This window comes from Dendrobates tinctorius, unplaced genomic scaffold, assembly GCF_039654945.1.
Source record: "Dendrobates tinctorius isolate UK_male_01 unplaced genomic scaffold, ASM3965494v1 ptg000226l, whole genome shotgun sequence".
Taxonomy (NCBI): domain Eukaryota; kingdom Metazoa; phylum Chordata; class Amphibia; order Anura; family Dendrobatidae; genus Dendrobates; species Dendrobates tinctorius.
Genome location: NW_027361893.1, coordinates 3,691,965 through 3,717,997, shown reverse-complemented (window position 1 = coordinate 3,717,997; position 26,033 = coordinate 3,691,965). Strand labels below are relative to the sequence as shown.

The window sequence follows — 26,033 nt, the reverse complement described above, 5'->3', positions numbered from 1 at the left end:
TATGAGCCTCAACGACATACCAGAGGTTTAATGCTGAAGGACCACGTGTAGGAATCCCCTTAACGCGTGTTTCACGTTAATACTTCTTCCAAAGGGGTGTTTTTAATTGCAGCAGGATTCTACCCTTCCATTGAGATATAGACTTTGGTCCAGAGAGGATTCATATTAGGTTCCCACAGAGATATAGACTGTCCAAGAGAGGATTGGCATTAGGTCCTGGCAACGAGAATCGCCTTATCGTGGCTGCCGAGTACACATTAATTGATCAATTTATGCGCTAAGCAGTCTATCATTTTTTCATATTTCTAGTGCAGTAATTCAATTTTCATATTGCATGTTTGCATGCTATAGTGCTACAGAGTGCTATTTTTTGTTTTATTGTATATAATATAGTATCGGGATATAAAAAGGATAATTACCTGATTTGATACAAACAAACTATTTGTTATTATAGTAGAAATGTATTAAAACTATTATAAATAAGAGTGATAAATATGACAATGACATTTATGAATGTATTAGAAGTATAATAAAATAAGATACTCAATGAGTAGACCAATAAAATGTATGATGAATATGACAATAAAATGTTATAATAAATAATACAATTTATGAAACCTAAAATGAGGTCACAAGAATACATCTGTAATTTCATTTGGAGTAAGGGAGCATAGTTTAAAAATCCAAAAGATTTCTTTGTGATTTAGTTGTCCAATGTGATTCTGAACCTGTGGGGGAATCTCCTCTATGGGGAATATTTTCAGTTGTGTGTAATCTTTATTGTGTTTGGTGGTGGAGTGATGTGAAAGCCCATGTGTGAGGAAACCCTATTGAATATTGGAAAGATGTGAGTTCAGTCTTTTGTGGAGGGGTTGGGTCGTCCTTCCTACATATACATTCTGGCATGAGCATATAATCACGTATATAATAAAACTGGTGGAACATGACATGGGACGTTTGATTGGGAAAATGTCACCTGTAGAACTAAGGGTGAATTCACAGAGACCACGGCAGATCGTGTGACAACATGGACAATTATTCAGATCGCATTAAGGCCGGGATCACACTACCGTGTGTGATGTGAGAAACGCGCACGAGTCTCTCGCATCAACACCCGGTGCTACTGCCGGCACTCAGGACCGGAGCTGTGGCTGCATAGAAACACATGCATAGAAATACATGCAGCCGCAGCTACGGTCCCGAGTACCGGCGGTAGCCCCGGGTGTTGATGCGAGAGACTTGTGCGAGTTTCTTGCATCACACACGGTAGTTCGATCCCGGCCTAATGATTTCATTCAGAAGACACGCCACTTTTAGCGAATCTTCCATCTTCTTTTTTATCTTTCTTGGTGCTAGGACATTTCTTAATGATGGAGCTCTATATGAAATGTCAAAGAGGGATTGCTAGGTAATGTTATTCACACTCCAGCTGTCTGACATTCTCATGATGCTTCTCCATAGTACATGAGTAACTCAATATATCATCCAGGTAAACTACCGCAAATCTACCCACCAGGGAGAAAAACATATAATATATAAAATTTTCAAACACTGCCGGAGCATTGGTTATAGGAATGGCATCACCAAATGTTCAATATGACCCTCAGGTGTAGTGAATGCGTCTTCCATTCATCACCATGGTGTATACATATAAGGTTATATGCCTCTCTCACACTGAGTTTACACAACCATTTCTCTCCAGATAATTGGTTAAACAGGTCAGGTATAAGGGGTGAAGGACAGGGATTGTGCACCGTGATTTTATTACTCTCTCTAAAATCCAAGCACGGACGCACGGTGACCGGAGAGGTGGATGCCGAATATGAGCCTCAGCCGGACTCTGGAAGGGGTTAAATAAAGGAGATTTCTGCATTTTATCTCCTGGTATGGAGTCGATAGCACAATCATATGCCGCCATATAGTAGCCGTCCGGTAACTGGTGATAATTCCCTCATGTGTGGGGTCTATTTGTCTCCAGAGAAATCACACGTTACATTCCACACACAACACTGTGTAGAAAAGGCGGCGCGGGGGAATTGTGCCAGTAGTGAGGGGGAATAATGGCGGGAAGGTCACTGACTGAGGAGAAGTCTCCATGTCTGCACTCCGGAGATCATGTGACCCCTGACTCCTCCCCTTCTGTGACTTCATCACAGGTCCTGTGCGCACAGAGCAGCCATATATGTGGAGTGCGGCTCTGCGGGTGGAGGTAAGTGCTGGAGGCTCCATTATTCTCTATGTGGAGTGCGGCTCTGCGGGTGGAGGTCGGTGCTGGAGGCTCCATTATTCTCTATGTGGAGTGCGGCTCTGCGGGTGGAGGTCGGTGCTGGAGGCTCCATTATTCTCTATGTGGAGTGCGGCTCTGCGGGTGGAGGTCGGTGCCGGAGGCTCCATTATTCTCTATGTGGAGTGCGGCTCTGCGGGTGGAGGTCGGTGCTGGAGGCTCCATTATTCTCTATGTGGAGTGCGGCTCTGCGGGTGGAGGTCGGTGCCGGAGGCTCCATTATTCACTATGTGGAGTGTGGCTCTGCGGGTGGAGGTCGGTGCTGGAGGCTCCATTATTCTCTATGTGGAGTGTGGCTCTGCGGGTGGAGGTCGGTGCCGGAGGCTCCATTAGTCTCTATGTGGAGTGTGGCTCTGCGGGTGGAGGTCGGTGCTGGAGGCTCCATTAGTCTCTATGTGGAGTGCGGCTCTGCGGGTGGAGGTCGGTGCTGGAGGCTCCATTATTCTCTATGTGGAGTGCGGCTCTGCGGGTGGAGGTCGGTGCTGGAGGCTCCATTATTCTCTATGTGGAGTGTGGCTCTGCGGGTGGAGGTCTGTGCTGGAGGCTCCATTAGTCTCTATGTGGAGTGCGGCTCTACGGGTAGAGGTAAGTGCTGGAGGCTCCATTAGTCTCTATGTGGAGTGCGGCTCTGCGGGTGGAGGTCGGTGCTGGAGGCTCCATTATTCTCTATGTGAAGTGCGACTCTGTGAGTGGAGGTCGGTGCTGGAGATTCCCCATTACTGGGGGGGGGACATTAACCCCTTCAGCACTGAGACTCTTTTGGGGTCTTTGTTGCCACTTTAAAAGAATCATTGTTTTTTTTGTTCTGTTTCCTGTAATAGATTCATACGACCCAACTATGGAAGACAGGAAGGGAGGAAACGGATTGTTCTCATAGTACAGGGCCCCTTTCTTGGCCTCACACAGTGTAATGCCCCCATTATGCCCCTTATGCAGTATATATGATGCCCCCACACAGTGTAATGCCCCCATTATGCCCCTTATGCAGTATATATGCAATATATATTTAGCTCTGGCTGGGATAGCACGCGTGCGGGCTTACGCGTGCAACAGATTAAGTGCAACAGGATAAAGTGTTTTGCAGTTAGACAATGCAGTTGGACAGGGCAGGAGACAGGTAAGGTGCATAAGTTTTTCATGCACGCTTGCTTCTTGGTCAGTTGTACTAAATATGCATTGATCATATTAACCTGCTGCTTATTTGTCTTCACTTCTGCTTTTTAACAACTCGCCTGCCCTTTTACACATTCTGTGCACTCTCTGCATATCCACCCCTCCCTTTTCCCCTCTCCCATGTTTAACTCTGAGGCTCTATTGACATTTCTTACCCACACCAAACCATCTAAAACCTCCATGCAGCACTCAAAACGTTCATACAAATCATCCCACCACCTGCTTTTTCTGTTTTTTCTCCTTTTAATAGTTGCAGGTGACATCTCCCCCAACCCTGGGCCTCCCTCCACCAGCATACATTACTCTTCTCCAGCTGCATATAGAAACCCTGCTAATCTTATTAACATTCAGTGCATGCCTTCTCCTCTCACTTTCCAATGTGCTCTCTGGAATGCACGGTCTGTGTGTAACAAACTGACTTACATTCACGATCTTTTTCTCTCTAATTCCCTTAACCTTCTGGCTATTACAGAAACCTGGATCCAGCATTCAGACACCACCGCTGCTGCCGCTCTCTCGTTTGGTGGGCTGAAATTTTCACATACCCCCAGACCTGAGAACAGACAGGGTGGAGGTGTTGGTTTGCTCCTTTCATCACAATGTGCTTTCCAGGTCATCCCCCCGGTTCCATCACTTACATTTCCTTCCTTTGAAGTCCACGCCGTCAGACTTTTTAAGCCCTTCTCCTTACGAGTGGCGGTCGTTTATCGCCCTCCAGGCTCCTCCCGCCAGTTTCTAGACCACTTCACCACCTGGCTTACTCACTTTCTGTCCTGTGACATCCCCACCCTCATCATGGGAGACTTTAACATCCCCATCAATGATCCGCTCTCCCAGTCTGCCTCTCATCTTCTTTCTCTAACTTCTTCATTCGGCCTCTCACAGTTTACTAATTCTCCTACACATGAGGACGGGAATACTCTGGACCTGGTTTTCTCCCGTCCCGGCTCGCTGCACAACTTTACTAATTCACCTCTCCCGCTCTCGGACCACAACCTTCTTTCCTTCTCTGTCAAGAATTGTCTCCTCACCCGGGACACCCCCACTTACCACACTTATCGGAATACACGTACCATTAATACCCAACAGCTTAGGGACAATCTCCACACATCTTTAGCCCCCATCTCCACCCTCTCCTGTCCAGACATAGCATTGTCACACTTCAATAATACACTGAAGAATGCCCTAGATGAAGCAGCACCTTCTATACGCAGAAAGACCCGACACAGACAAAAGCAGCCCTGGCACACAACGCAAACACGCTCTCTTCAGCGCTGCTCGAGGTGTGCAGAGCGGCAGTGGAGAAAATCTCTCTTAGCAGAAGACTTCATCCACTATAAGTTCATGCTCAAAACCTATAACTCTGCCCTTCATCTGGCCAAACAATCCTACTTCACCACCCTCATCACCTCACTATCCAACAACCCAAGACGACTTTTTGAAACCTTAAACTCCCTCCTGAAACCTAAAGTACAGGCCCCCATCACCAACCTCAGCGGTGAGGATCTGGCCACTTATTTCCTAGAAAAAATCAACCACATCCATCAGGATATCTCAGCCCTATCTCCTCAGTGCCTGGATCCCCTTCCCTGCCGCACCTCAAGCTCACTAGACATCTTTGAGCCTGTTTCAGAAGAAGAAGTTTCCAAGCTCCTCGCTTCTGCTCGGCCTACAACCTGCAACAGTGACCCTATTCCTTCACAGCTCCTGCAGTCTCTCTCACCAGTGGTCACCACTCACCTGACTAAAATATTTAACCTCTCTCTTTCTTCAGGTATATTTCCCTCCTCATTTAAACATGCCATCATAACCCCTTTACTTAAAAAGCCATCCCTGGACCAGAACTGCACTGCTAACTACAGACCTGTCTCTAACCTTCCCTTCATCTCTAAACTCCTGGAACGCCTGGTCCACTCCCGTCTAATCCGCTATCTCTCGGAAAACTCTCTTCTCGACCCCTTACAATCTGGTTTCCGCTCTTTACACTCTACTGAAACTGCCCTCACTAAAGTCTCTAATGATTTAATAACAGCTAAATCGAAAGGTCATTGCTCCCTGCTGATTCTCCTGGATCTCTCTGCCGCATTTGACACTGTGGATCACCAGCTCCTCCTCACTATGCTCCGCTCTATAGGCCTCAAGGACACAGCCCTCTCCTGGTTCTCCTCCTACCTCTCTGACCGCTCCTTCACTGTATCTTTTTCCGGCTCCTCTTCCTCTTCTCGTCCCCTTACTATCGGGGTCCCGCAGGGCTCAGTCCTAGGCCCCCTCCTCTTCTCTTTATACACTGCCCCTATTGGACAAACAATCAGCAGATTTGGGTTCCAGTATCATCTCTATGCTGATGACACCCAATTATACACTTCTTCCCCTGACATCACCCCTACCCTAATTCAAAATACCAAGGATTGTCTGTCTGCTGTCTCTAGCATCATGTCCTCCCTCTATCTGAAACTAAATCTCTCTAAAACTGAACTTCTTGTGTTTCTCCCCTCTACTAACCTCACTCTACCTAACATCGAAATAACCCTGGAGGGTTCAACCATAACTCCCAAGCAGCATGCCCGCTGTCTTGGGGTCATATTCGACACTGAACTTTCCTTTACTCCGTACATCCGATCACTCAGTCGCTCTTGTCACCTGCATCTTAAAAACATCTCCAGAATCCGACCTTTTCTCACCTTTGAAACTGCTAAGACTCTTACTGTCGCTCTTATTCATTCTCGTCTGGACTACTGCAACTCTCTTCTGATCGGTCTCCCTCTTACCAAACTTTCTCCTCTCCAATCCATCTTGAATGCGGCAGCCAGGGTCATATTTCTGTCCAGCCGCTTCACCGATGCCTCCATCTTGTGCCAGTCATTACACTGGCTACCTATTCGCTACAGGGTCCAGTATAAACTCATCTCTCTCACCCACAAAGCTCTCCACTGTTCTGCACCGCCTTATATCTCCTCTCTCATCTCTGTCTATCGCCCTACACGTGCCCTCCGTTCTACAAATGACCTAAGACTAACATCCCCCGTAATCCGAACCTCGCACCTCCGTCTCCAAGACTTCTCTCGTGCTGCTCCAGCTCTCTGGAATGCACTTCCCCAAACGATCAGACTGATACCTAGCCCTGACCTATTCAAGCGCGCTTTGAAAACCCATCTCTTCAAAGAAGCCTATCACATCAACTACTCAGCAAGCTAACTTTGCCCTGTTCCCTCCTTCCAAATATTATTCTGAATCTGCACCCTACTATTCATCTGTCTCCACACCCTTCATGCACATGATAACTGCACTTGATACTTGTCTATTGCACTTAAACACACGGGCTGATGACCGGATCATGCAGCTTTATATGAAAATCCCTATTATAATTGCCAGACCTGAATTAACAAGCATTTCTCACCTACTGTGTCCCCCCATTTCCTTGTAGATTGTAAGCTTGCGAGCAGGGACCTCACTCCTAATGTCATTGTTTGAATTGTCTTAACTTGTATTGAATTTATTGTCTGTACATGTCCCCGCTTAATTGTAAAGTGCTGCGGAATATGTTGGCGCTATATAAATAAAAATTATTATTATTATTATTATTATTATTATTATTATATATGATGTCCCCACACAGTGTAATGCCCCCATTATGCCCCTTATGCAGTATATATGATGCCCCCACACAGTGTAATGCCCCTTATGCAGTATATATGATGCCCCCACACAGTGTAATGCCCCCATTATTCCCCTTATGCAGTATATATGATGCCCCCATTATTCCCCTTATGCAGTATATATGATGCCCCCACACAGTGTAATGCCCCCATTATGCCCCTTATACAGTATATATGATGCCCCCACACAGTGTAATGCCCCCATTATGCCCCTTATACAGTATATATGATGCCCCCACACAGTGTAATGCCCCTATGCAGTATATATGATGCCCCCACACAGTGTAATGCCCCCATTATTCCCCTTATGCAGTATATATGATGCCCCCACACAGTGTAATGCCCCCATTATGCCCCTTATGCAGTATATATGATGCCCCCACACAGTGTAATGCCCCCATTATGCCCCTATGCAGTATATATGATGCCCCCACACAGTGTAATGCCCCCATTATTCCCCTTATGCAGTATATATGATGCCCCCACACAGTGTAATGCCCCCATTATGCCCCTTATACAGTATATATGATGCCCCCACACAGTGTAATGCCCCTATGCAGTATATATGATGCCCCCACACAGTGTAATGCCCCCATTATTCCCCTTATGCAGTATATATGATGCCCCCACACAGTGTAATGCCCCCATTATGCCCCTTATGCAGTATATATGATGCCCCCACACAGTGTAATGCCCCCATTATGCCCCTATGCAGTATATATGATGCCCCCACACAGTGTAATGCCCCCATTATTCCCCTTATGCAGTATATATGATGCCCCCACACAGTGTAATACCCCCATTATGCCCCTTATACAGTATATATGATGCCCCCACACAGTGTAATGCCCCCATTATTCCCCTTATGCAGTATATATGATGCCCCCACACAGTGTAATGCCCCCATTATGCCCCACATATGATGCCCCCATCATGCCCCTGTAAGCAGGTGACCGGATACAACACATAGAAAAAAGCGAAAATAACCAATATATTTATTTCCCTGATAATGGGAATGGTGATCACTATGGCAACAGTGAATAATGCAAAACGGGGTGATTACGAGGTGAAATATATAATATCAGATATGCAATTAATTCTCCGGCTCACTCTCACTGTAATAACAGCTTTTATCTAATATATATATATATATATATATATATATATATATATATATATATATATTAACGTTCCACACTGTCTGTGGACGGGGATTACTCACTTTGCAGGTCTTGGAGGTAAACACTGGCACACTCAGGGTTAAAACGAGTCCAATTGGTTTATTTTCTCCATAAACCATTGAAGCATGGACAAAAGGCAAACAGTCAGGCTGAGTTCACATGTGGCGTTTGTTTCGCGTTTCTGCGGCGATTTTGCCGCGAAAAATAAGCATCCCATGCATTCCTATGCGATTCCGTAATGCTGTGCTAATGCGGTTTTTACCGCGGCGGAATCGCTTCGTGGTAAAAAACGCAGCATGCTCATTAATTTTGCGGAATCGCGGCGATCCCGCACCCATAGGAATGCATTGCTCTGCTTACTTTCCGCATGTGGCTGTGCACACCATGCGGAAAGTAAGCAGAACAATTGCGGATGGTACCCACGGTCCGGAGGAGAGGAGACTGTCCTCCGAGCTTTGGGTACCATATCCCTGTAAAAAATAGAATTTAAAATAAAAAATATTGTTATTCTCACCTTCCGACGTCCCACGCAGCATTCCCGCCTCTCTCCACGCTCACGTTCCCAGTACTCTTTTGCAAAAATGCCCGCGATGACGTCTGTTCTCGCGGGATCGCGAAGTCTCGCGGTCATTCGCGCGACGTCATCGCGAATGACCGCGAGACGTCGCGATCCCTCAAGAACGTACGTCATTGCGGGCATTTTCGCAAAGGATTACTGGGAACGGGAGCGTGGAGAGAGGCGGTAAGGCTGCGCGGGACGTCGGAAGGTAAGAATAACACCATTTTTAATTTTTATTTTTTTTTTATTTTTTACATTTTATCTTTTACTACTGATGCTGCATAGGCGGCCTCAGTAGTAAAAAGTTGGTCACACTCGTCAAACACTGTTTGACAGGTTGGTCACACTCATCAATCAGTTCTCCAAGCGATGCTACAGATCTCTTGGAAAACGCTAGCATTTTGCAAGCTAATTTTTCCGCAGGAATGGAATTCCGGAACTCTCACGGTAATTTACGCGAGAGTTCCGCTACGTGTGAACCCAGCCTTACTGCAACACAAAAACAGTCCTTAGCTGGGCTTGGTTCCCTCAGGCCCTGTGCGCACCTAGGCCAGGGCAATGTCCAGCCCGGAGGCTCCGTCTTGAGCCGTACACACCGGAGGGCTTCTCCTTCCTGCACAGAGACCACTCTGTAATGTCCCACCTTTACACATGGAAGTCTGTGCACACTCCCAGACTCCCAAACACTCACTGCCCATGTGCTAAACACAGCCTCCATTATGTGGGCTGTAACCACACCCACAGGTGAGGTATGGATCACATGGGCGTGACCTCACGGCAGGTCAGAAAGTCCTGCAGGTCATGAAGGAAAACGGGTACAGTCAGCACCCTCACCCAGTGCCCTAAATGACATTAGTGCTCATGCGCACTAAAGACAAAATACTCCGTGTTGCATCACAGGGAACATCCACCCCTGTGACATTTACCTCCCATTAACCACGCGACCACCATTCACACCACTATATATATATATATATATATATATATATATATACATATACAGGGTGGGCCATTTATATGGATACACCTAAATAAAATGGGAATGGTTGGTGATATGAACTTCCCTTTTGTGGCACATTAGTAGCCACAAACTAATTAGGAGGGGGGAAACGTTTCAAAATGGGTGGTGACCATGGCGGCCATTTTGAAGTCAGCCATTTTGGATCCAACTTTATTTTTTCCAATGGGAAGAGGGTCATATGACACATCAAACATATTGAGAATTTCACAAGAAAACAATAAAACAATGGTGTGCTTGGTTTTAACATAACTTTATTCTTTCATAAGTTATTTACAAGTTTATGACACTTATAAAATGTGTTCAAAGTGCCGCCCATTGTGTTGGATTGTCAATGCAACCCTCTTCTCCCACTCTTGATACACTCATAGCAACACCGTGCAAGGAGGAGCCCTGCAAAATGACCTGCAGCAGGCCACAAATGTGCATGTGTCTGCACAAACGGTTAGAAACCGACTCCTTGAGGGTGGTCTAAGTGCCCAACGTCGACGTCCACAGATGTGGGTTGGACCTTTGGGAGGTCCAATTCCAGTTTTTGGTGTCAGATCTGTGATTTCTATCTACTCCACTGGATAATAGAATATAATAAAATTGTTATGGATGTAACTTAACTAACATTGTGCAGTGACTGTATTCCATATAGTGACAGATATTTCTTGTTGCTAAAACTGATTTTTTTTTTTTCACATTAAACGTTTTTTAATTTTTTTTTTTTTTTAACCCCTCTGATTAGTGCGATCATACAAGCCTCTGATGGTTCCGGTGATGCACTGTACTACTGTAGTGCCGTGTATCATCACTGCCTGTCAGTGTAATACTAACGGCCCCATACACATGAGATAAGTGTTGGCTGAACGGTCATTTGGTAGATGGCTATCTCTCCCGACTCCCCATACACACAAATATTCCAGCTTTCCTGTGGGGTGTATGACTCGCCCCCAGAGGCCATGGGGTACTCGGTGCCGGGCCCGTTGTTTCCAAATGGGAGATGTCACAGTGGCAGGGACCCGATCCATGGCCTCAGGCAGTCAATGTAAAAGGGGTAGAGTGATGGGGATAAAGTTATTAAGATGATTCATGACGCCACCTGTGCTTTCTGGTTAGTTTGGCCAGCGCTGCAGGGTTGCTTCTCTGGGACAGATGGTGTGGTACAGCAATGAAGTTGAAGCTCCCCACAGGTGGAGCAGTAGTCCCAGGGCAGTAGGAATAGGTGTTGAGGTAGATCGTGTAGTGTTAGGTACAGAGATGTAGCTGTGCTGGATGAGTGGCAAAGGAATAAGTGGAGGACACATGGGATGTAGTTTCAAGGCTTTACTCACAGTCTGGTGCACACAGATGCCCGCTTCGGTGCTGTGTCCTCCAGGTCAAGGGCTCAGCCAACTCCCAGGCAAGATAGAGTACACCTTTGCAACACTCCTCCAACATATGCCTTTCCTGAACATCTCCTCACTAGCGCTTAAACTGAAGTACTTGTAGTTGTGAATTAAACTCAAGTTCCTCCTTCCAGATGTTACTTGGAACTCCACTCGCACGGCAGACAGCTGTAGCCCGCTTCAGGGACTCCCTACCATCAGGTCACACACGTTGCTATTGTGCCACCGAGTCTTAGGTGGGAATAAAGTGATAACAACTTCTATTCCTCCGGTTTCTGCTGCAGGACCATCAGCATCCATACATCTTCGGATACCGGACTCCGAACCATGCGCTTTGACTTAAGGAAGGCCTCTACTCTCACCCTTGTCCTCAGTTCTCTTCTCCCCATGGTCCGTACTAATCTATCTCCCTTCTGAAGAATCAGGCTTTCTCTTGCTCTTTCCAGTGCCAACAGCTCCGACTCACAACAGTCTGCTGCTGTACTTGCCTCCGCTCCATCCCTCTCCGGGGATCTTCTCTCTAACTGACCCTTTCCTAATCTTCTTCTGCTCTCTGTACAGTCTAAGCTCCACCCGCTTCCCCAGCACCCTTTGTGAACCAAAGCAGCTGACTTACAGGGTGCTCCGCTATTCTAAAGTGTCTGTGCTGGGTGCAGGTGTTGGAGTGTGGTCAGGCGTCTCCACCTTACCTGGATAGTGGGGTACCACACCTCAGGAGGAGATGCAGTACCTCTGTGGCGACTGAACTCTCAGGGGCGCCACATACCCCTCCGTTAAACAGCACATCCGCGGGCTGCAAGTGAAACAAAGGATGTTACATAAGGAACATACAAAATTTCATTTTAACAGTACTGCCAGCAGTAAACATTACTTATATCATTAAATAAACTTCTCCTAAGAGAGGCATCTTTCTTTAAACGTTACCTAAGATAACTTTACATTTACTACTACTACCTGAAGTGCTACCTTGGTGACAACCGTTGACTCCTAGTTTGTCACCTGGTTCAGATTTTTACTCAAAGAACTGTACATTTTTATTAAACATTACTACTAGGCTAAATTCTGCAAAATATCTATTTCTAGTACTGCAGCTAAACATTGCTACCAACATTTTTATCAGGCACAATATAAAAGACTTCATGGTAAAACAACAATAATTCTTGCAAGTGCTGGACACCGCTGCCAGACGAGATTACTTGCAGTGTCCCTGGTGCTGAATCAGAACTTCAGGTCTGAGTTAGTCCTTTGTTGAGGTTTGAGTAAAACCAAGAGAGAGCACCTTAAGAGTCGCAAACTATATACAGGAAAAAGTTTTTGGATCACTCCAAGTTCATGATCACAGAGTTCTACATTTTCAATAAAACGGCTGCCAAACAGGGCAAAAACTGAGAACCAATAAACAATGAGGGCACAACGGTGCCCATACCCTCCTGGGTAACAGTTCAGTTCAGTCCTCCTGATTAGCATTGCCTTAAGCATCAGGTTTTGTTGCTTGCATGGTGAAATGTGGGGATGACGAATCTCTGGTAGGGGAAATCCGTGATGCAAGGTAACACCCATAAGCAGTTCAGGTTCCACTACCAAGGGTTGGGTAGCTTGTTTCTGCACTTTAGGGTTGAATTGAACTGTAGTTGAAGATAATGCAGTAGGTATCGACATTACAGCTGGCGATACCAAAGGGGTTAACGAACAGGCCGTTGATACTGCGGCCGTACCTGCCAGTGGTGTCATCTTATCTGCTTTCTCCTCCGTGGAGACCAGGGGCCGCCGGAGGGGATGCAGCTCCACCAAATGCCCTCCCCTCCACTGAGACATTTTCCACTTCTCCATGGCGATCAGCTTAGAATCTTGGAGCTGATAACACAACTCCTCCATTTGTTCCATGAGGATTATTGGCCTGTTGCAGGCGGTGGACGGGAACTCAGGGGTCTCCCCAGCTGCAGGGGCTGCGGTCATACCTAACGCTTCCCGGTGGTGTTTTGGCTCTGGTGCAGGCACTGGGCGGCAGCCAGTGGCAGCGGTGGTTGTTGGAGCTGGTGCTGGTTCAGGGTCTGCTGAGGCCTTGGGTGGGACCTGCGCGACCGCTCCAGGTCCGGGCAGGAACACAGTCTCTGCTTCATTGTCGGCTCCCAGGCCCTCAGGTAACTCCTCCTGGCAGGCAGCACCCAGCAGCGTTATCATCGTGGAGGTGGTGACGGGCGCTGCCGATGGCACCGCAGCGGCCGCAGGTTTCACAGGTGCCGCCTGGGGGAGAGCCGGTGCAGCCATGGTGGGTACCGGTGGTGGAGGTACTGTTTCCGCAGGCCCCTCCTGGATGCGCTGCCGATCCACGGTCCGCAGAGCCTCCTGCTTCAGCCGCAGACTGCGGTTCAGCATAGCGATCTCCTCTTGTAATTGCCGGAGCCTTCAGCTAGTGCGCCGGGGAAGGCAAGCGCCTCTTCCTCGCTCTCTTCAGGTCTCCATCCTCCTTCCATCCTGGCGTTCAGGCTTCTCACTGGGCTCCCTTCCCGCCTCACAGTTCTGCTCCTCCTTCCTAGGGCGGCGCCTCCTTCCTCTTCCTCCATACCAAGCCAGTATACGAACCCCTCTGGGGGTGGGCCATGCTGCTGTTGCATAGAAGTTCAGGCAGGGGAGGCCCAGGACAGTTCGTGCTCTTTTCTTAGGGCTACCCATGTTGTCATGCCCTTCTTCACTGCACTGGCGGCCATTTTGAGAGTCCATTTTACAGTCTATCATTTTGGTTATTTTGCACATTTTCAGCAGTATCCAATGTAATAAATCTTCAGCACACAGGATCCCGTGGTACCGGGCTTCGTCATCCTGTTCGTGATGCCAAAATTGACTCGCCCCCGGAGGCCGTGGGGTACTCGATGCCGGGCCCATTGATTCCAAATGGGAGATGTCACAGTGGCAGGGACCCGGTCCGTGGCCTCAGGCAGTCAATGTAAAAGGGGTAGATTGATGGGATAAAGTTATTGAGATGATTCATGACACCACCTGTGCTTTCTGATCAGTTTGGCCAGCGCTGCAGGGTTGCTTCTCTGGGACAGATGGTGTGGAGCTGTAGTCCCAGGGCAGTAGGAAAAGGTGTTGAGGTAGATGGTGTTGTGTTAGGCACAGAGACGTAGCCGTGCTGGATGAGTGGCACAGGAATAAGTGGAGGACACAGTGGGATGTAGTTCCAAGGCTTTACTCACAGTCTGGTGCACACAGATGCCCGCTTATGTGCCGTGTCCTCCAGGTCAGGGGCTCAGCCAACTCCCAGGTAAGATAGAGTACACCTTTGCAACACTCCTCCAACATATGCCTTTCCTGAACGTCTCCTCACTAGCGCTTAAACTGAAGTACTTGTAGTTGTGAATTAAATTCAAGTTCCTCCTTCCAGATGTTACTTGGAACTCCACTCGCACGGCAGACAGCTGTAGCCCGCTTCAGAGACTCCCTACTAACAGGTCACACACGTTGCTATTGTGCCCCCGAATCTTAGGTGGGAATAAACTTCTATTCCTCCGGTCTCTGCTGCAGGACCATCAGCATCCATACTTCGAATACCGGACTCCGAACCATGCGCTTTAACTTAAGGAAGGGCTCTACTCTCACCCTTGTCCTCAGTTCTCTTCTCCCCACGTTCCGTACTAATCTATCTCCCTTCAGAAGAATCAGGCTTTCTCTTGCTCTTTCCCGTGCCAACAGCTCCAACTCACTACAGTCTGCTGCTGCACTTGCCTCCGCTCCATCCCTCTCCGGGGATCTTCTCTCTCTAACTGACCCTTTCCTAATCTTTTTCCACTCTCTGTGCAGTGTTAGCTCCACCCGCTTCCCCAGCACCCTTTGTGAACCAAAGCAGCTGACTTACAGGGTGCTCCGCTATTCTAAAGTGTCTGTGCTGGGTGCAGGTGTTGGAGTGTGGTCAGGCGTCTCCACCTTACCTGGAGGAGGTGCAGTACCTCTGTGGTGACTGAACCCTCAGGGGTGCCACATGTATGAGAGAGTTGCCTCCAAACTCCTCTAGCAGAGGATTATCTACCGGAAGAACAAACGGATTATCCTCTGAAATTCAGGATGCCAGATCCTTCTCTGCCCTGACATCATCTGTTGGAAGGCCCCCAAATACATTATATAGTCGCCCAAACTCCCCGAAATCAGTGATTTCATGTAACTTTAGTCTAATGTGTATGGGGGCGATAAAAGGTAACTTATTGGATGCTGCCTCTGGCCCGGCTTAATAGACCTTCATACATTGCAGGCCAGACACCATTTTTAGGCATGCAAGTATCGTAGTAACTAGGCCGCCCCATACTATCAAGTACTTGGGGGTGGAGGGCATTCAGCCGGACTCTCACACCTTCTTGGATGCCATGTTTGCAGCAAGTGGTTAAACTGCCAGGGTTTTTGTTGCAGCCGCACCTGCGCCGTCCCTGCGGTGTACATCTATGTTCTGGGGCCCAAAAGAGTTAATGTTTTTTAAACAATTGTTTATTGTGTGAAAAAATAAAATGTGTCTTCAGCTTTTTCCATGTATTATTTTTCTTTTTACAAGAATTCTTGGAGCCAATTTTCTTTAGAAACATTTTAATATCTGTTTTTTTTCTGGTGTTTTTCTTGTAATCTAGGAAAGCCTTAGGCCTGAAATAAACCCCATAAAACACTGTACATGGATGGAAACAAGAAAAGCTCTTACTGTCACGTCGCTCTCACCTGGGGGCAGGACCCCACGCCCAGCGTCACCACTTCCGTTGCCGCAGCTGGTCCGGGGTTCCCGTCGGGTGTGCACACGCACCTCTCGTACTTGGTTCCATGCCTGCACCACGTTGCTAGTGCGCATGTGCGCTCTTCTCTGTTCTAGCTGCAGCCTTCTCTCTATGGTCCTGGAGGACCTGATCCAGAAGTCCCTGTGCTCCTGCCCTATATCAGGCTACCTCTTCCTATGGGAGGGGCCTGATTATTGTTGTGCTTCCTGGCTTGGTCTGCTTGGTCCTTGCCAGGCTGTGCGCTGTGTTCGGGTCGTCTGCCTTATGTTCTGTTCCTGTACTCTGCCTTGCACTCTGCTCCTGAACTCTGCCTTGTGCTCCGTTCCTGTACTCTACCTTGCCGTGCTTACCAGCACATGCTCCGTGCATACACTCTGCTCTGTGTTCTATCGTGCTTCATTGCACACGCTCTGCCTCTGCTCTGTGCTCTGTCATACTCCTTTGCACACGCTCAGCTCCTACCTTGTTCCAGTCGTGCTTCTCAGCACACCCTCTGTCTAATCTTGCACTCAGGCGTGCTCTCTGCTCACGCTTTGTCTAACTGTACTCAGGCGAGCTCCTTTGCACGCGCCCTTCTTTTTGCGCACCCAGGAGTGGTTGTCTGTGCACGCCATACGTGCTCTTGTGTACCTTCCTTGCACTATCCTGTATCTAACGCACTCCCGTGTACATGCCTTGTATTGTTCTGTGCTCCTGTACACTCACCCTGTAGTGTCCTATATGTTGCTTACTCCTGTGTCCACGCTTTTTACACTTCCAGTTGCATCCTGCAGACCCACTCATGTCTCCTGTGAGCCGGCCACCTGGTTCCAGCAGTCGTTGTACCTTACCACATTGGGCTTTCCCCTGACACTCCCTGTATAGGGGGTGGTTCTCACTAGGTCAGCTCACCCTGGGTCGTGGCACGACCCAGAGGGTCCACTCTAGGAGTCGTCACAGTTCTGTGTGTGAATCAGATATGAGATCTAACGTGATAGAAGATTCCAGTGCGGGGAAGACGGGAAACCTTCATATAGACGGCCGGTGGGGATGGAGTCAGTGACCGACTCTGGCCAAATATGTTTCTAGAGCCGTAGTAGAAGATGAAGATGTCGTCCTCATCATGAAGTAGTTATTTCTCCTGTCACGTGTAATGAATATCTCCTGCAGTATTGCTAATGCCGATTCCAGTGTCGGGAAATGAGACGAGAATTAGCGTTATGGAAGATGAGTCTATGAGAAACGTATTCAGCTGCCGACTCCGAGGAGGAAACTGCTTGTTGTCTGTGGCCTAAATATATAGGTTTTATTAGTAGATGTAAAGAAGGAAACTAAATACTGTAAAATAATAAATCTCCTCATATGTTTCCCTTATTATCTCCAGTAATTGTATTATTACACAGGATTTTTATGATGTGACATCGGCTCATCTTCTCATTCAGGTCTCTACAATATCGGATCCTCTCAGTGAAGATCTTTTACATAAGAAAATTTTCCTGATTTACCCATCAAGGATGGATATGGACAGAGACAAGATGGCGGAGAGGATATTACACCTCACCCTAGAGATCCTCTTCCGGCTTACTGGAGAGGTGAGAGATTCTGATGACGTCACATTACATCATTCTTATCTATGGGAATAACAGATGGACAGAACTGGAGAGGTGAGGACTCTGGGAATGTCTGTAGTGAGATTTATTAATGTGTCTCTCCATAACAAGGATTACACAGTAGTGAAGAAGATCTCTAGTGAGCACTGTCAGGACCCTGTGTCTGAGGGATGGGGAAGACCCCTGAACCCAATCATGGGGCCTCCACCTCACCCCCTGATACATGAGGACATCAATGACCAGAAGATCCTAGACCTCACCTACAAGATGATTGAGCTGCTGACTGGAGAGGTGACACTGCTGGGAATGCTGGGACATTATACAGTAACACTATGAAGGTATCGGGGGATGACGGTATCATTGTATGTGTCAGGTTCCTATAAGGTGTCAGGATATCGCTGTCTATTTCTCCATGGAGGAGTGGGAGTATTTAGAAGGACACAAAGATGTGTACAAGGACGTCATGATGGAGGTTCCCCAACCCCTCACATCACCAGGTAATAGACAGGACTAAATACACATGGCCTATAATTATCTGTATGTAAAGAATGAATTCAGTCCCTGTATGTGTTTCCTCCAGATCTATCCAGTAAGAGGACAACACCAGAGAGATGTCCCCGTCCTCTTCTTCCACAGGATTATAAGCAAGAAGATCCCAATGTTCCTCAGGATCATCAGGTAGATGGAGAGAAGGTGTCATGAGATCTCCCCTGTGATGTGTAGACGGCTGTGAAGGTCTTGTGCTCAGTCTTGTTTTATCCACCAGTATTATATGTTTTATACTTGTGTAATGAGAACGGTGGAGATGGCAGGATTAGAGCTGATCATAGATGTGACTTCTCCATCTGTCTGTGACTTTTACAATATTTGTTTCAGGGTGAAGATCTGACCCATATTAATACTACAGAGACATATGTGAGGGGTGATGAGCGGTGTAAAGAGGAGATTCCTACATATGACTACCCAGGTGAGTAGTAACCACTAATTGCAGAGAAGTCATAGATTCTTCTCAGTCACTGGCTGTGGCTGCTTTATCAGTGGTGTAGTCTGGTCGATCACAATCGTGTGATCGCCATTTTGCCTCTAGACCACAACATTCTACTTCTCCCAAAACTGTTCTAATGACTTTGGGCATTGAAAGCCCTTTTCTATAGAACTTACCACCTGGAGGATCCACCAAACCCCTGGGATTAGAAGATGCTGACCATTACCTGCTCAGATCTGTAAACTACAAAGTCAATTGACAGCGTACGTAGAATGTGTTGATAAGTTAGAAAATCACTTGGAGAAAACTATTATGATTGGCATGTAAAAGAAAGTGGAGGGTACTGATGCTGTTGGCTTCCTAGAACTCTGGATGAATCTACCTTCTCTCCCTTCTGTGCTGCTCAATGTTCTCATATGGTTCCTACAAGACCAGGTCCAGTCTTTCTGGCCAAACTTTGCTTATATGATCGACATTAAATGAGCAGTGAGGCCAAGTGTGAATTTCTGTACAATAACAACAGAGTTTCCCTTTATCCTGACTTATCAATTTGTATTAAAACTAATTTCAAGGAGGATTGTGATAAACTACAGGAAAAAACCATTCCACCTGTGCCATGATATATCTCTAACCTGTGCGTGGCTGACGGGGCTGTAATATACATTTATTCACGCCTGCAGGAGATGTGTTGGCATGGCTCGAGCCCTGGTTTCATAGATTCACTCCACATCATAAATTCCATTGTTTTCGATCCTAAGGAATTCAGATTACTGCACAATCTCTCCTGAAATGGGGAACAATATTATTTCTCTAATGTTCTGGTCAGGATTCATAGTAGCTCCAATGATCCACCATAAATGAGTGCAACTCCGGTTTACTGTTGGAGTTCTCCCCTCATACATACGTTGTTGTTGGGGATGTAACAATTTTTTTTAATCTAGGTCTTTTTTTTTTTTTTTTTTTTTTTTTTACCTGTTCATTCTGTATGATGGTTTGATTGTGGTGGGATTGTCCTGCGTCACTTATGTGAGTCTGTTCCTCCCTGATAGCCATAAAGTAAAGCTCTCCAATGCCAGAGATCTAAATTTAAAGTGAACCTGTCATCAGGATTGTGTACAGTAACCTACACACACTGTCAGGTCAGCACCGTTATGCTGATTACAATATCTGGTGATGAAATCTGTCTTATGGTTGCTGTTTAATCTGAATGTGTAGTTTTCAGTTAATGAGTGTCACAGTCCAATTCTTGGATCTATGTCAGATTCTGGATTCCCTCATTTAAACCTTTTTTTTCCCATTTCAGGCCTTTGGGGACTTAATATGGGTTTTTGCCCCCGGTGGCCAAAGGTGTAATTACATGTCTGTTTTGGTTTTCCTGCTGATGTGACCACTCCCTTGGCTATATAAGGTCACATGGTGTATCAGCAGGTATTGGTGATAGCAGATCCTTTCTGGATTCTAACCACGGTGAAGTTAACAGCTGGCTCTGAGGTGTTTAGCCACTGATGAAACTTAAATGGTGCTGAACTCTGCCTGCCCGGTGTTTGCAGCAAAGAAAGAGGTGAAGGTGGCAGCTGGCTCTGAGGTGTCGAGCCACTGCTGAAAGTTAATCCGGTGATGCACTCTGCTGCCTGGTGACTGTAGCAGAGAAAGATGGTGAAGGTGGCAGCTGGCTCTGAGGTGTCGAGCCACTGCTGAAAGTTAATCCGGTGATGCACTCTGCTGCTTGGTGACTGCAGCAGTGAAAAGATAAGTGTTTTTGTTTTCTCCTTTTTCCTTGGTGTGTATTAGTGCAGCAGTGGGACCAGTGTCCGCACTAACCAGTTCCCTAGTAAGAGGTAGGTGCAGGGATAGTGAGGGATTCAGGTATCCTGCTCGGCGACAGGTGAAGAGCCTGTATAGGGAATGTTAGGAGTGTTTAGGGACACTGTCTCAGGGGAGTGCAGGAGGTCTCCACGTCCCCATTCCCTATTGCAGGGCCCACCGTTGTAACTGTTTCCCCGGTGTTCCCCTTTTGTCTTGTTGTTTCAGTTACCGACCTGCGAGTCGTGTCACACAGGACAGGTACACGTGACAATGAGATTCTCGCGCTGTGGGTGGGGCTGTGGGCGGGGCTTTATGTGGTGCTCTGATTACATATGGATCTGTATTGACTTATGACAGGTTCCTGATCCCTCACTCACCTGCCCCCATTTTTACATAATGCATATAATAGTGTTGATATTATTGTTGATAATGCCTATAATATTGTGGCTATTGTGAGAGATGCTACTGTGCAGGCGCTGCCACCGCCGGTGACACTTTACTGGATGTAATTTTTTTTCTAACCCTCACAATAGCCACAATATTATAGGCATTATCAACACTATTATATGCATTATGTAAAAATGGGGGCAGGTCACTGAGAGATCAGTGACCTGTCATAAGCCGAAACAGATGCATACGTAATCAGAGCACCACATACAGCCCCGCCCCGGAAGATGAGAATCTCATTAACTCAAAACTGAAAATAAAGATGGATTTCATCACCAAGGTATCACTGTAATCACTATAACGGCGCCGACCTGACAGTGTCTGTAGGTTACTGTGCACAATCCTGCTGGCAGGTTCCCTTCATGACATCTGAGCTCTGCACTATTATACACAGTTCTCTTTAAATGTGTAATTTTTCTTCTTGAAACTCATCTGAAAATATTGGACCTTACGATACTTTAGCTTGTAAAATCACCAAGACCCATACGCTAATTACCAAAGAGAGGTTTTGCAACTAGATACTCATTTATTACTGGTGAACATTGTTGAGTTTGATCATTTCAGTAGATGTGTTATTGTGATGACACCGGTGGTGTCACCGGCGCTCTCGGTGGGGTCACGTGCATGAGCGCAGGGAGTGCAGGAACAAGGCACGCTGTGCACAAGGACCTGAGACTAAGCAATGAGCAGCACACAGGACCTGGCACTGGGCAGTCACGTGACCTGGGGGCGGAGCCACCACGCGTGAGTGCAGGAAAGGCAACTAAATGCACAGATTGCAAGGCAAAGACAGTACCAAGGGAGAAGACAAAGAGCAAACGGAGACAAGCCAAGGAGGTCAAATAATCAGGAGAGAAAGGGCAGTACAAAGCAGCATGCAGAGGTGAGAGTGAGAGGACGAACCGGGTCATACACAGCAAGGCACAGAGGCACAACAATTACAGAAGTAACCTGGGTCAGCAACCACTAGCAGAGTATACGGAAGTTTCACCGACACCAGACCCAGGAACTTCCAGCGTTAAACATCCACCCCAGAATCAAAGAGAGGCGAACTAAATTTAACCCTGATCTGACCAGGATGGAAGCAGAACCATCCTGTCCAGGGTTAGGACAGTTATTGTCTATAGTCACAGTTTTCGATTACAGTAGTTAGTGTCCAAACTACTCTGATTTAACTTCTTCCCGCAGCCAGTTTTGTGTTTTTAATCAGCACCCATTTTTAAAATCTGACGCGTGTCACTTTATGTGGCGATAACTTTGGAATTATTCACAAAGGATAATAGAAAACAAATGGATCTTACAAATCATTTTCCAACTTCACAAAATACCCTATGTACGATTGTACACTACTGTCTGGGCACATGGCAGTGTTCAGAAGGGAAGGAGCGCCATTTAGCTATTTGAATCCAGATCTAGCAAAAGATGTCCACCATGAACATACTTGGCACTATCTTCTCTGCTTTCCATATCCCAAGGATTGCCTTGCTCATCGCCCTTAAACACCCTTACATGGATCTGGAACTTGCACAGGGACCCCTAGGCTGGGACCATGGTGTTAGCTGCTATTCTGTGGTGTTAGATGGCAAGAAGAATGGTCAGGTAGCTGGATCAGAGCCAGAAGGACAAAACACAGAATCAGGTGACACAAGAGTAGTCAGTAAACGGGCCATGGTCCCAACAAGAAACAAATACACAAGCCACAAGCTGAGCAAAGAGGACTGAACCAGACTAAAACAACGCTATATCTGGCAGATTCCGGCCATATGCTTTGAGCTTTAGTAGGGTGTGGTACTTTCCAATTGGCTGAAGTAGGGAGCAGATTACTCCAGCTGGGCAGCAGGAACAGATCCCAGATGAGATTGGACACACCATATGCAGAAGCCCTAATATAACTAAATGACAGAAAACCAGAATCGTCGAAATCCCCATAAAGTGATTCCATTTTATAAATTAATTCACTGAGGGTTATAATCTATAGAAGAAGTGAATATTTTGACTCCACAGCCACTTTCTGGAAATTAACAATTGGAGAGTGAAAATTTCACATTTGCCATTTTATTACCCAACACAAAGTGCCCAGATTGTGCTCCAGGAGACACACACCATAAATTAAGTGGGTTCTTCACACTATAGTATTGCTAAATACAGGGATCCTAAATGTTGTTTGAGCACACTGCAAGGCTCAGAAGTGAGAGCGGATTTTGCTGGATTGGTTTATAGAAACCTTGTTGCTTTTAAACAGCCTTTGAGCCACTAATAGTTTGGGAATCTTTGTTTTTCCATTGACAGATGATGGACCTGAGTGGGGACTTGTTTTTTGTGAGATGAGAATTGGTATTGGTATTTTTGCCTACATAACATTTATTGGTTTCTTTTTATTTGATATTGGGGAGGCAGAATGAACAAACAGTTGAACATCACGCACTACTGGATCATCCAACAAGGTTTTCTATAGACTGTGAACTGTCATTGTCTTGGTAAATAAAAGTTTTTTACATGGCTTGCTATTTTTATGGACAGCTTAAGTAGAAATGTTCAAAAATATAAAACTCAAGGATATTTTATTGAAAAATAATTGTTTTTAATCTTAGATGACTGTACCAGGAGATCAGGGGGACAGCTGACATCTTCAATTTTTAAATCTGATAATCTTGAGATCCTACAAGATACAACTGAAGAGATTGCTATTAATCCAGATATGCCATCAAACATTCACCGCAAAGATCTCTCATCTGATACTATGAAACAGGTCCTGTCTTCTGATTCGTTACTGACTACTCAGGAAAATCAAAATCACAAAAGAGGCATTAAAAAACAAGGTGCTCCTAAAGCAAAGAAGTCATTTTCATGTTCAGAATGTGAGAAATGTTTCAAACAGAAATCTGTTCTTAATCGCCACCAGAGAGCTCACACGGGAGAGAAGCCTTTTTCCTGTTCAGAATGTGGGAAATGTTTTAACCAGAAATCGGTTCTTTATCGCCACCAGAGAGCTCACACGGGAGAGAAGCCTTTTTCCTGTTCAGAATGTGGAAAATGTTTTAACCAGAAATCGGTTCTTGATCGCCACAAGAGAGTTCACACGGGAGAGAAGCCTTTTTCCTGTTCAGAATGTGGGAAATGTTTTAACCGGAAATCGGTTTTTGTAAGGCACCAGAGAACTCACACAGGGGAGAAGCCTTTTTCCTGTTCAGAATGTGGGAAATGTTTTATTCGGAAATCGGTTCTTGATAGCCACCAGAGAACTCACACAGGGGCGAAACCTTTTTCATGTTTAGAATGTGGGAAATGTTTTGTTCATAAATCAAATTTGTTTAATCACCAGAAAACTCACACAGGGGAGAAGCCTTTCTCCTGTTCAGAATGTGGGAAATGTTTTAAATGGAAAAAAAATCTTGATTGCCATCAGAGAACCCACACAGGGGAGAAGTCTTTTTCCTGTTCAGAATGTGGGAAATGTTTTAAATGGAAAATAAATCTTGATTGCCATCAGAGAACCCACACAGGGGAGAAGCCTTATTGCTGTTCAGAATGTGGGAAATGTTTTGCACATAGATCACATTTTGTTAACCACCAGAGAACCCACGCAGGGGAGAAGCCTTTTTTCTGTTCACAATGTGGGAAATGTTTTAACCGGAAATCGGTTCTTGATAGCCACCAGAGAGCTCACACAGGAGAGAAGCCTTTTTCCTGTTCATAATGGGGGAAATGTTTTAAATAGAAAACGCTTTTGGTTAGACATCAGATCAGTCACACAGGGGAAAAGCCTTTTTCATTTTCTTAATGTGGGAAATATTTTACTTGGAAATCAACTGTTAATAAACATCAGAGATATCACATAGGGGAGAAGCCTTTTTATGTACTGAATGTTGGAATCGTTTTAACCAAAATGTAATCTTAAAGGGGCTGTCTCTTCTCATTACTCATGTTTGCTGACAAAAGAATAGAACAAAACTTTATTAATTCCAAATGTAAAACTATACCCATAATTCACCCCCTGAAGGTTAGTCAGAAGGTTACTAATAGAAAAAACATATACCCCACATTTCAGTATATAGGGTGAAGTGATGTATACACACTCTCTAAGGCCGGTTTCACATTAGCGCTTTTTCAGCGCACGCACGGCCGGGGGTAGCTCCGCCCCCGAGCCGGCTCTCTGCCCAGCGTGCCCGCCCCTTGCTTGTAGCGCCGCCTACTAGCGGACAGCGGCGCCTGCGATCGGCGCACCCTATCTTTAGCATAGGGTGCGCAGATCGTGCGCAGGCCGTGCGCTAGTTGCGCTTTGACCTGCGCTGCGCACTTTTGACGGTGCGCCGTGCGCGCCAAAATCCGAAAAGTTTGATTTTGGCGCGCACGGCGCACCGTCAAAAGTGCGCAGCGCAGGTCAAAGCGCAACTAGCGCACGGCCTGCGCACGATCTGCGCACCCTATGCTAAAGATAGGGTGCGCCGATCGCAGGCGCCGCTGTCCGCTAGTAGGCGGCGCTACAAGCAAGGGGCGGGCACGCCGGGCAGAGAGCCGGCTCGGGGGCGGAGCTACCCCCGGCCGTGCGTGCGCTGAAAAAGCGCTAATGTGAAACCGGCCTAAGCTTCTCATTTCTTTGGGTTTCATCGTCCTCACCAAAGGCGACTCATCAGGAGACTATTTAGTAGTCTCGGATCAACTAGGCCTTGTACCTTGTATGGACTCAATGGACTATGAACTTCCTAAACTTGTTATTACCTCCTCTCTGTGTGCGTGCCACAGGTGTAGTAACCAACCCTGGAATATGAAGCCAGGTAGTGATCCTTGGATCAACTGGCCTTGTATGGACTGTCATCTTCCTACAGTTGTCATTACCTACTCTCTGTCTGCGTGCCACAGGCGGGGTAGTGACCCTGGAAGATCTGAAGTCATGGCTTAGATTATCCCAGTGAGTCAGCAGAGACTCTGTAATGTGCACCATCTTGGGTATTTTGCTGGGACTGTCCTGCATCTTATCTGCCTGTTTTGTGGTTCAATAAAACATTGCCACACTGTTTTACCTTCACCCTGTGTTGTCTGAGTAGCATTTTGCCCATGTTAAAAGGAGAGCGGGAGTTCGGCAGGACGATACCTGGTTCATGAGGTTTCAGGTAGCGGGTGTCACTCATAGCAATCCGGCAGTGACAACCATAGAGGTCTGCTGGAGACCGCTGGTTTTCATACCAACCCATTGGTGACGCGTGATCATGT

At 46.5% G+C, this 26,033-nt stretch overlaps 1 protein-coding gene across 5 annotated transcripts in view; it reads left to right on the top strand.

Annotated features, from left to right (window-relative positions):
- Positions 1–26,033, top strand: part of LOC141059243 (uncharacterized) — a 250,569-nt gene that overhangs the window by 98,542 nt on the left and 125,994 nt on the right. Inside the window, exons 1-7 of one of the 5 annotated variants that reach the window (XM_073555545.1) lie at positions 2,682–2,814; positions 17,417–17,566; positions 17,696–17,875; positions 17,958–18,081; positions 18,165–18,262; positions 18,461–18,551; positions 23,414–24,656. The exons of 2 other annotated variants lie outside the window; for them this stretch is intronic. In XM_073555545.1, coding sequence (XP_073411646.1) covers positions 2,788–2,814; positions 17,417–17,566; positions 17,696–17,875; positions 17,958–18,081; positions 18,165–18,262; positions 18,461–18,551; positions 23,414–24,519 — 1,776 coding nt within the window. In that variant the 5' untranslated portion in view covers positions 2,682–2,787 and the 3' untranslated portion in view covers positions 24,520–24,656. Of the gene's footprint in view, positions 1–2,616; positions 2,815–17,416; positions 17,567–17,695; positions 17,876–17,957; positions 18,082–18,164; positions 18,263–18,460; positions 18,552–23,413; positions 24,657–26,033 lie in introns of those variants that run through there. 2 more of the 5 variants (XM_073555549.1, XM_073555544.1) reach the window with 2 other exon arrangements.